This window comes from Vigna unguiculata, chromosome 5 (genome assembly GCF_004118075.2).
Source record: "Vigna unguiculata cultivar IT97K-499-35 chromosome 5, ASM411807v1, whole genome shotgun sequence".
NCBI lineage: Eukaryota > Viridiplantae > Streptophyta > Magnoliopsida > Fabales > Fabaceae > Vigna > Vigna unguiculata.
The window spans coordinates 23370862-23383578 of record NC_040283.1 but is presented as its reverse complement, the minus strand read 5'-3'; the positions used below and the strand labels follow the sequence as shown (position 1 = coordinate 23383578).

At 29.5% G+C, this 12717-nt stretch overlaps 1 protein-coding gene across 1 annotated transcript; it reads right to left on the bottom strand.

The window, feature by feature from the left end:
* Window positions 1-6718: 6718 nt before the first annotated feature.
* LOC114184186 (GDSL esterase/lipase At5g14450-like) lies at window positions 6719-9242 on the bottom strand. The gene is made up of 5 exons (XM_028071458.1): window positions 8937-9242; window positions 8150-8356; window positions 7866-8038; window positions 7443-7731; window positions 6719-7137 (listed from the first exon to the last, which is right to left on the bottom strand). The coding sequence occupies exons 1-5, from the start codon at window positions 9181-9183 to the stop codon at window positions 6884-6886; spliced, it is 1170 nt and encodes a 389-aa protein (XP_027927259.1). The 5' UTR covers window positions 9184-9242; the 3' UTR covers window positions 6719-6883.
* Window positions 9243-12717: the final 3475 nt, after the last annotated feature.

The window sequence follows — 12717 nt, the reverse complement described above, 5'->3', positions numbered from 1 at the left end:
CTGAAGATGTGGTGTTCGCCATAGTGTTGTGTGTGAGTGATTCAGAGAGAGATGAAGAAGCTGGAGAGGTTTGAGAAAGAGAGAGAAGAAGCTGAAGAGGTTTGAGATAGAGAGAGAAGAAGATGAAGAAGTTTGAGAAAGAGAGAGAATAAGCTGAAGAGGTTTAGGAAAGAGAGAGAAGTTTGAAAGAGGATGATATTGTGTGTTGGACACAGAGAGTGAGAACAAAATAATGTGAGGCTGATTTCTTTTTGATTTATTTTTTAATCTTCAAAATTCTAAGAGGTTGACACGTAGTCATATTTTCCTGTTGTAGAAAGTAAATTTTGAATGCAAATGGTTCAGAAATATTAAAATATTCAAGAAGTTGTCATTTGTTAGTTCACAATTGTATATAGTATTAGATTATGCTATGTGTACCTGGATGTTTACTAGCCTTGCACCTCCTGTGTTATGTTGTATCTGTTTATGTTTACTCATTGCACCCTTTTTGTTTACGCTTTGCACTCCTTATGTCATTGGTCCCCATTTGTTGACTGCACCCCACTTTTCACAATTCACACCCCTCCTTCTAGGTTCACTCTACTTTCAGCTTTTACTCGTTGCACTCCCACCTTTAATAACCACATCACATTTAATTCATGCACCTCACACATTACTCATGCACCCTCCTATTTTTGTTTTTTCACTTTTATCATTTTTTATTAAATTCTATCTTTATAATTTTCTAAAAAAAAGGAAAACAAGAATATTTTAAATTATAAAATTACAAAAAATAGAAAAAAATCTAAAAAATGAGAAATGTTCTCCTTTGCTTTATTGTGTATGTTCGGTCGCCCGCACCGTGTGACACTCATTTTCAAAAATACCAAAAATAGTTTTCTTTTTCGTTTAGTGTTTGTCCGATCGTCCGCACCGTGTCACACTAATTTTCAAAAATACCAAAAAATATAAAACTAACATGTAGGGAAGGTGTTAGCACCCTACAACGCCCGTCAAAAGGTAATACCCTTAATTAAACATGCAAAGTTGATGTGGTTTTCAAAACAGTAATTTTCTCCAAAAATAATGAGACAAATAATACTAAAAAGAAACAAAATATTTTTTTTTAGCTCGACAAGGGTTGACATTGGTCCTACGTATTCTCATTTAAAGTGAGAAATCATGGTTACGTAGTTCTTTAAAAGATATTTTGAAAACTATTTGGAAAATGATTTGATTTTTTTTTTGGAAGTGAACCTAACAAGGACTGACCTTGTTTCTACGTATGTCACAATGGAGAATCAAGGATCACGTAGTTCTTAATAAATATATCATTGTTTAAAAATGTTGATATTTTTAAAATAGTTTTCAAAATATCTTTTAAAGAACTGTGTAACCATGATTTCTCACTTTAAATGAGAATAAGTAGGATCAAGGTCAATCCTTGTCGAGCTCAGAAATAAAAAATAAATAGTTTTTGGGGAAAATTACTGTTTTGAAAACCACTATCAACTTTGAATGTTTAATTAAGGGTATCTCCTTTGGACGGGCGTTGTAGGATGCTAACACCTTCCCTACACGTAATCGACTCCCGGATTCAAAAATCTGGTTTTTTCGCAGACTTTTTATTTTCATAGTTTTTCATAGTTTCCTAGTAATAACTATAGTGACGACTCCAAATCTCTTTTCAAACCCTTTTTTTTTGTTTTTTGTCGTCTCGTTGCCATTTCGGTTGCGACAAGTGTACTACGATTTTGTAAATTAAATATTTCATTGATAAGTATTGTTAAAGTATACTAAAGTATCGGACACGATATGTGTCAGACACTGATATATTATCCAAGTTAAAGTATCGGTATATCCATAATAAAATAGAAATGTAAAAGATTTAAATTATGATTAAACAAAAACCTTACAATAGTTTACGTAGGTGGTAATTAAATGTTTAGTGACTGGGCACGTGTAAGTGGAAAGTGGTTGATCTGAACATTGAGTATTCGATTGACACTCCAATGATTTGCGGCGTGTAGTGCACTCCATCCCAACTAATGTAACTGGAAGGACCATTACAAGAACCTGCAAAGATTTCCTTACCATTGATCATTGCTTTGTTCTCACAACTTGTACGCGTGCACGATATTTATTCTATAACAAAATTTAATATTTATTAATAAAAATAAATCTTATAATATATATAAAAAGATTGATTAATTTTATATATTATATTTGACACAAAATAATAATAATTATAATAAATAATGAAATGTTATTGAAAAATTATATATATATATATATATATTGTTATAAAATATTTTTTGAAAATGAAATGAATAATAATATAATGTATTGAGTTTTGAAAAAAAAATTATCTATGTAAAAAAATCATTATATATTTGTTGCAATAAATAATTTCGATATTTTTTATAATTAATAATTTAACTTTTCAAATAAATTTAATAGTTAAAAATAACATACAAAATCATGTATAAAAAATATTATGATAAGTGATCATTTTTAGATATTTGATTTGAAGTTATCAGTATATTATTGAGAATAAATATTTTTAGTCACTTGATTTTATGAACTTGTATTTCATTCAACAAGTGTTTTTAGAAGGTAGAAGTGTATTTTTCGAAGTCTCTTAGAGAATGTTAAAAGTCTACGTCATAGAACTTAACAATATTCGTCTTTGAACGTCTCGAACAAAGGGAGAGATACTTACAAAAGACACTCTGATGCGAAATTTAATCTCAAATGTCAAAAAATAAATGTTCAAGAATACATAATCATGTACTTCATAAAATTTGTCTTTCATATTTAGGGTTCATGGGTTTTATCTAGTTGGACTTTAGTTTAATTAATCTAATTACCTGATAATCAGATTGAGATAATTAACCTTAGATTTCCTTCTTTGAATGAAGGTTATGCTTTAAAGCAAAATCTATTCATAACTAGTGTTTCATCCAATATAATCAATTTTGTTTCCATCGAAAACCTAACATGAAGACTTCCTTGAACTATGATACAAAATAATTCCTTAATTATTAAAACTGGTATCCAAAACATACAATGTAGTGTATTTCCTCTGAGACTCTGACAAGTAATCGATAAACAATTCTAGTTGAAGTTACGTTTCAAACAATCATTCATTTGTTTTATTATTTTATAAAAATAAAAAAACACTGTTTTTATTTTATTTTTTCTTATAAAAACACCTATATATTTTTATTTATATGAACATGATGTTTTTTTTAATCATATATTAAAAACTAATAATAAGCCTTATAAATAAAATATTAATGTTAAAATTTATAACTAGAAATTACATTTTATAATAATGAACAAATATTTATTTATATTATATTTGAAAATAATATTTTATAATTAATGTTTCTATATGTTTTTCATAAAATATTTTTTTAAAATGTATAATTCAAATTATAAAACATGAGATCATTTTTTTTCTTCTTAACTATTGAGCTAAAATTTGTTAGTAAAAAAAGAAGAAGTTCAATTTCTTTTAATTCGTTTCTTGTTTAAAACATTTTCTTAATATTTGTAATCACTTTTTTATATTTACTTTAAATTATTCACTAAATTTTTTATATTAAAATACTGTGAAATATTCATTCATTAATTCTAAGTTTTTCTAATTGTTATAATAAAACTGTAATATATTTATTATATATATATATATATATATTAAATATAAAGTTATCTAAAATTTATTTTAATAAAATTAAATCTTGAATATTTATTTATAAACTGTAAGAACTATATTATTATTTATCTAAAATTACTTTTTTGACGCAAATTTTAAAATTTTAAAATTGATTTAGATAATTTTATAAGTAGTTACAGCATATTAAAATATATTAATTGCATATAAATTGTTTTAAGTTTTTCTTAAAAGCTATTCTGTAAAATATTTACGATTTTTTTTAAATGATCTTGTTTTATTTTATAAAAAAATTACAATAATTAAGAAATGAAGTAAAATAGAAAAATAATTGAAATAAAAAAAATAGATGATACATTATAGTAATCCCTAAAATTTAGTACAAAATATTAAATTTAAAATATTAAGTAAAATTAGTACAGTAAAATAAATCATTTTATATCATTATCAGAAAATAAAAACAGTAAGATGAGGCATCTAATAAAATTAAATGATTAAACACAATTAGCTAGTTTTATTTTACATTATACAAATTTAGTGTTGAGAATGCGAAATTTATTTTAATGCTCGTATCACGAGTCAATAATTTTCAATTATTCAATAATAAATAAATGGTTAGAAAATATAATAAAAAAATAAATAATAATAATAATAATAATAATAATAATAATAATAATAATAATAATAATAATAATAATAAGAAGAAGAAGAAGAAGACATATATAAATGGATAAAAGAAACACTACTAAAAAAACTCATATTTCTTGCCAATTTTGTTTTGAAATTTTTTTCGTAGAAAACACTTCTAAATTTTGTTACGAAAAAAATTTTATAGGAAATTGCTGCCAATTTTTTTAAAATATTTTGTATAAAACACTTTTCACAACAAATTTTATAAGAAATACTTACAAATTTTATAGTAGAAAAAAGTCTTTTTTTACAAATTTTTTTAACAAATTTTTAATAAAAATCTTATCTAATATGATAATTTTTAATAGTAAAAGTTGATAAAGCATAATTATTCTTATACACTAAAAAACAACAATATATATGATAAATTTATAAACAAAGGAAAGCTTAAAAAAAGTATGGATTAAGACATGTAGAGCCCTTAAAGAGAAAGTGTTCCAATTACACAAGGTAAAACAAAATTATATACACTTCTTAACCAAGATATACAACAATCACTTAGATGGATGAGTGTAGCAAATATTCTTTGAATCCTGTAAACATCAATGTTTTAAAAGACTAAAAACATTAAAAATACTTTTATATAAGTTGTTGTGTTTGTTGTGTCTGTGATGGAAATAAACAGTAAATTTATAGATAATAGGAGTAAATAAGATTAAATTCTATAAATATGATTAAATGAAATAGTAATTTTTAATAAAGTTAATAACTCTGCATTATCTTATAAAATTAATAGTCCAATAACAAGGGTATGATAATTTATTTATTTATTTTTTAAATTATGTTAAATATTTCTAACCTAAACTATTATAACATATCTAACTTAAATGTGTACAACAACACAACACATGTCAACTAATAACATTTCATGTTTCCTATGATGGTCATCAATTTTCATACATATTACAAATTGAAAGCATTCAAACACATCACGTTATACATTCAAAAATCGAAGATAAATAATAAAAGAACCAACACATTAGTTTACAAATTTGATTTGTCATTCCTCAATATTAATGTGTCTTTCAATGTCTTTAATTGAAGCTTTATATTTGTTAGTTAACAAACTGGTTGCACTATCTCTTTTAAGTCAAGTTATTATTCACTACTAAAAATACTTTTTATCTCCTATTTTTTTTAAGAATATTGATTCACAGGTAATTCTTTTGTGGATAATTATTTTCTACAAAATTATAAAATTCGCAAATATTTCTTAAAATTTGTTGTAAAAAGTGTTTTATACAAAATATTTTGCAAACAATTGGCAGTAATTTCCTACGATTTTTTTTTCATAACAAAATTTATAAGTATTTCTTAAAAAAAAATTCAAAATAAAATTGATAGAAATGAGTTTTTTAATAGTGATTATATCATCACTTAAATGATTGTTAATTCCAAATCAATTATCTGCAATTCAGTATCATTAGATGCATTTGAAAGCTAAATGATTCGAAAACTTAGGTCACAAATCTTATTAAAAGAAAAATACATGTATACAAAGTTTTAATGCTTTGGGGAACAAACAATTTATAACTTAAAAAAAACATTATGTAAAATATATCTCCATGTCAATAGAGAAATTATCATTCATTATTAAAAAAAACTCATATTTCCTGCCAATTTTGTTTTGAATTTTTTTTAGGAAATACTTATAAATTTTGTTATGAAAAATAATTATAGGAAATTGCTGTCAATTTTTTTGCAAAATATTTTGTATAAAACACTTTTCATAACAAATTTTGTAGGAAATATTTACGAATTTTATAATTTTGTAGGAAATAATTACCTATGAAAGAATTACCTGCCAATTAAGATTCTTAGAAAAAATAGTAGAAAAATAGTTTTTTCTAACAAATTTTTTTAACAAATCTTTTAAAAAAAATCATGTAATATGAAAATTTTTAGTAACTATGTTCTAATGTTTTATAGTACAAAAATAATCATAATAGATATCTTGAACAATTTTGTAGAGTAAAAAGACCTATTATCTAAAATACCTTTACAATATTAGTAGAGAACTACATGAATTCTTTTAAGAAGAATTGACCATTTTAAAAATACTTTTTTTAATAATATTAATAACTAGAATTATGAATGTAAATGAGACAACAAATAGTTCTGAACATCAAAATATACTTCAATGCAAACACAAACATCACTACTGATGATGGATGTTTCGGTCTAAAATTATCCATTTTTAGAATATCTATCTATATATATATATATATATATATATATATATATATATATATATATATATATGTATCCTTCATTAAAATATCATTGATATTCATAAAAAAATGTCAATAACGGATATATAACGACAAAATGTATTATTAAACCTAACAAATAAAAGAAAATGTAATATGTATTAATATATATGTTTTTTTATAAAACAGGGAACAACATAACAAACAAATCATGGCTGAAAGTGACTCAGTCATCCATGATAAAAGAGAAATGTAAAAGATTTAAATTATGATTAAACAAAACACCTTGCAATAGATTCACAAAGGTGGTAATTAAATGTAACTAAATGGGTACGGCACGGCACGAGTGTGTAAGTGAAAGTGGTGGATCAGAAAAGGAACCGTTGATTATTCGATTGGCAATCCAACGGTTTGCGGCTTCCGTGTAGTGCACTCCATCCCAACTAATGTACTTGGAAGGATCACCACAAGAACCTGCAAAGACTTCCTTGCCATTGATCATTGCTTTGTTCCCACAATACAAGTGGTAACCATCCTTATGATACCCACAACAGATTTCTGAAGGCTCCACGAATCCTACATTTCATCAATGTCAACATTAATTAATTCCATCCACACACTCCCTCATTTGACCTTGAAATCTCATACGTTAAAATGTAATACTTCCCAAATATAAATATAAAAGAATGACTAAATAATTTTTGCTTGCTATTTTTAAGAGATTGTTTCAATTTAATATTTTAAAATATTACTATTTTCTATCATCAGATTTTGAATACTTTTTAAAGTTCCTTGTAAAATGGACGAGAGAAATAATATAAAATTTGCACATGGGATTGCAACTATCGATAGATTCACCGACGTCGGTGCGGGAGGGTTACCTTCTTTGTTAGCATTACTTATTAGCTCATACTTAGCGGAGAACATGTCTACATAAATGAAAGAGGCATCTAGGAACTTTGCTCTTAGTTTAAGCACGAAATTCTTCAGCTTTTTATTAAACTCTCTTGCCATGTCGTTTTGATAATTGATACAGCCGTTTTGATCAAGATAACCGGCCTCCTGAGTATGGTTGGTGGCATTGTTGTGCACGGGCATGGCCACTGGTAAGCAACCAATGGGACCAGAGTTATGTATCCAAAATGTCCTTGCTCCTAGTTTATGTAAATACTGAAAAAAGGAAGCGATATTTGTTAAAATGAAAAAACAAATTTTACAAAACTTCTGAAATTATTAATTAACTGCCACTTGTCCCATTATTGAAATATAAAAATAAACACAAGTCATCAACTTCAATCACTTACTTCAACTTGTTCTGCAAAATGTTCCACAATATCTGAGATCACTGCATGAGAATCTTCTGTGCCCACTCTGTTAATAGCAGCAGCAATATCATTTTGACCGATATCAAATGTGTAGACAGCCTTTGCAAAGTCCTCTGGCCTTGGAAAGTGTCTTCTGAAGGAGTTTTTCCTCGCTGCAGACACACGCACACATTTAAGTTACTATAATATGATATGATTTCGTTAAAATGGAGAATAAGCTATTATTATATATATTATGCGTATATTAATGTTGTCGGAAAAACCTTGATTGAAGAACTTTCCCGTGCGTTGCTTAAACTGGTTGAACTGTTCGATCTGGATTTCGAAAGTGAAAGGAGTGCCACCCTCAAAGACTGTTCTATTTTGCCGCCTAATGGTTGATGAACCTGCAGCAAAGTTTGCGCCATGCCTATAACTTGTTCCAATTGAGTTTATGTAAGCACTCAGTAATGGGAAACGGAGATGTTGGGCTGCAATCATAAATGCCATCAAATCATTATTTCCAATGTTGATTGCAATAAAAGTACGTAATTCTTTTACAGTTTTTAATGTATCACTTTACTCGTTAAGTATCAAGATTAATATGAATTTTTTCACACTCAATCAACACTAGACAAGTTGACAAGGTTGATTTAGTAATTATAAAGTTAAATAAATCTTAGTAATGACAAATAAAATGATAGACAAAATATGAATTTGTGTCGTTGTAATGATAAAAAAAAAAAGAGAGAGAATCAGTAGGATGTATGAATTTGTATCAGCTCTTAATCTGTGTTATTGAAAAATAGAGGGAAACAGACTGAAAATAATCAAACTTGTTATTAGAAATTAATTTACGTAGTTATATACAGTATGTGTTCAGATGTTACGGGATGATACTTTAATATATTATGTATTCCATTTATGAAAACCTTTTCCGCTAATAGCAATCTCACAGTGTAGTGAGTGAAGGAGATTGTATCTATTGACCATTTGGACTAAAGGATTTCGTGACGGAAAAAAAAAAAAGGAATTTAATGAAAAGGAAGAGAAACAAATTGAAAAGACTACCGATGAAATCTATGATAAGACGACCGTCAGAAGCTCTGCCAACAGGTTCATGGAAGAAAGTTTGACCGTATGGCGAAACCTCAGGGTAAAATGCTGCGGCCATGCAGCCAGTATCTGAATTGGAGTCACCAAAGTTGAATATGGCTCGAAAATCACAGGGTTGAGATGAGTTAATAGTATCCTCAGCTCTCATACTCGCTAACAAAGGTAGTAATATAAAAGCCACAAGTTGCACGAGGAACCCCATTTTGTGATGGCACTAATGCAGAACCTCGGTTTTGCCCAAGAGGTTCACTTTTTTATATAGCATTTGTCTCTTGGATATGCGCAACCAACGGATAGAAGTCACGGGCGTCACAAGCGCTTCATTAGAAACTATGTTTTGAGGAAATCCACTGTTTCGGCCAATCACATTAATTATTGCCTTCATCATTTAGGCCGGTTGGTAGGATAGATTTGAGAAAAAAAAAAAAGAATGTGAATATGAGTTTGTGTGGATTTAAGGGGATGAATATGTATGTTTTTTTGAGTATATTTAGAAGATAAAGTGAGTAGATTTGGAAATAAATTTTATAAAAATTAGTGAGTGATTTAATTGATATAATAAATTAAAAAAATATTATAATAGACAAAATTTTAAATTTACCAAAATACCCTTTATAATAAAAGTTTAATAAAATTATAACTAAACAAATTAAAAAGTTAAAATTTAAGAATATTTTAATTATATTTTATATATTAATTATTATATATATATATATATATAAATCAATAATAATAATTAAATATATTATCAGTTTATTATAATTATTATTAATTATTATAACTTTTATTAATTAATAACAATAATAATCATTTTATATAAATATTATTAATTATTATATTTTTAATAATATTTTAATTATTAATATTTATTATATATATTATACTAATTATTATTAATTAAATATATTTATATATATATATATATATATATATTAATTATTTATTATTATAATTTATTATATATACGTAACCGGTTAACATAATTAACAAAAAAAAAAATATATATATATATATATATATATATATTAATTATATAACCGGTTATATATATATATATATATATATATATATATATAATAAATTATAATAATAAATCATACGTAAATTATAATTTAAGAATAATATATTTTATAATTGAAGATGGTTGAAACTGTAAAATTATTTAATATCTTTATAAATTTTCGCATTTTGGAAGGATGAAAGTTTTGTATAATCTCACAAATCCGTCTACGTATATACTCTTCAATCTTTAAAAAGGAACGCAAAAATTTGATGAATCCATCTGCGCAAATCAGCTGATTTTGTAAAATCTTCACAAACGAGCACTACCTTAGCCTAATTTGATTAGTTAGTTGTCTTGACCGACAAAATAACGTGATTGTCATTACTTCGAGCGATACTTTCACCATGCATACTATTTATCCGTAACTCCATGCGTAATACAAAAATTCATTCATTATTTGTTTTTTTTACCGGTTGGATACCGATTCAATATATATATGTATATATATATATATATATGAAGATATCTGTAAGGCCCAGATTTCTTGCCCTAAAGCTTTAAGGGTTGTCCTTGAGTTATTGGACCTTAGGGCTGGCCCAAAAGATAAAGCCACCCGAGTCTGACCTAATTCCACACTTTTCAGATTTTTGCTACCTTGGTGCTTAGAGCCACAACCGCTCTCTCTATTAGGGTTCCGCTGTGCTTTCAGTCCGCTTTCTGTTTGGCCCTATTCTTAGCTCACGTAAGTGCTCTCTGACTCGTAGTTTCCTTCCTTGGCCTGTTTTCATAAGTTGTTGTTAGGGTTCCGAAATGACCCACTCTCACACTGTTTTCCAACTCCGAGTCCATTCTAGAAGCTGTTCATACTCTACAGTTTGAGTGTTGAGGTTTCCAGCTAGCTTGTTCAGGTACGGGAAGCTAGAATCTCTCTGTTATTGTGTTTGTAAACTGTTTTGCGGTATATTTTTATGATTCTTGAACTGGTATGTTGCTGTGAATGCTTGAGGTGGTTGGTGTTGTTGTTGGTATGTGCAAAATACGATTGTTACAGGCATGGCAGTGGCGGCAATTGTGCCCAAGCGAGCTTGTTGGGAGGAGATTATATGTGGGGGAATTGTGAGCTTGGCATGATTTCTACATGAATTGTACATGAGAAGTTGGATACATATATATGTGCGTGTGGTCACAGACTTGGCATGAGCAATAATGAATCTTGATGGTTGGTAAACCTTTGGTATGGTTGGTATGAGGAGAAACACTTTACTCATGGTTGGGAATAACGAGTTGGTAATGATTCAACATATGAGAAATGGGGATTTGTTTATGGGTTTTGGTTTGAAATCTTATGTGCAACGTATGTGTAAATTCTTGGCTGTTTATGTATGTTGGTCCGTGTCAGTGCGTAATTCCTTGGGGTCTCTAGGTGAGACTTTCAGGGTTGCGCTTCAATGGTCGGGACGTAATTCCATGGCCCTTGTTAGTGGGTGTCCATGATGGTGCCCCATCTGTATAACTAGGTAAGGATTCAAGGTAAGGTTGCATCCTGACACTCTAAGGAGTTAGTTAGTCTCACTGATGAGTTCAAATTTTTGCCCTCATTTAATATTTAAATTTGGGGATTTAATTGAATTTTCTGTGCTTAAAAATTGATTTAATTAGGATTTGTGATTATTGGATTTATTGAGTAAGTTTGGTAAAAGTGGCGTAAAAATTGATTTTAGTTGCATAAAATATTATTGGATATTCTAACGTTTGTTAATGTAGCTGGAATTTATTTTTGGTCAATTAATAATGTGACTTTGAAATATTCAAAGTTACAAAATAAGTCCAAAATCAAGAAATTCTGAAAAAGAATAAATCAGGAGCTAAATGCACCCCCAGGTTTTATTTGCACACCCCTTTTAAAGTGGACCACAAAAACCTGTTCTGCACCCCCAGTTTTCACTAAGTTGCACCCCTCCTACCACTTAAACTCCACTCAACCAGATCATGCCATGTGGCAATCCCCACCTTTTAAGATTAGCCAACCATAAGCCGCCACGTGTCATAATCCCCACCTCACCAAATTAACCAATCAGATTCTGCCACGTCATCATCTTCATCTCCCAAAACCCTAACCCTAATTTTCTCCTCTCCTTCCATCTCCACGGCAGCCGCCGCCGCCAACCTCGCCGGCCACCACCAATCTGCAGCAGACCGTGAGTTATTCCTCGCGCCTCAGCCATGGCATCCCCTTCCACCGTCAACTCACTGGAGTTCCACCACAGATCGCGCGCTCCATTTTCTCTCCATCATCTTCTCCGTCGCGCTCACCATGACAATGCCATCTTCTTCCATCTTCTCGCCACCATCGCGACGCCATTTCCTTCTTCCCGCGAGCATCCATCACGCCACCACCATCTCCATCGAGCCTCGCGCAGAACGCCACTGTTCCGCCACCATCTTCCTCCATCAAAGCGCGAGTTCGTCTTCTCCGCAGCCACCGCAGCAGCACTCTTCGCCGGAATCTGCACCATTTCCGCAGCGCACGCGAACCAGAACGCGCGAACCAGAACTCCATCGCAGCTCCGCGCACCACCACCGCGAACCTTCTCCGCAACGCATCCGCCAGCGCGAACAGCGCGCAGCTTCTCGCTACTGTTCCGTCACCACCACGTCGCGCCACGCTCGCCGGAGAAGAAGCCGGAGCAGCCGCCGTCAGCCGCGCAGCCAAGGAGAAGAGTGTGAGAGTGA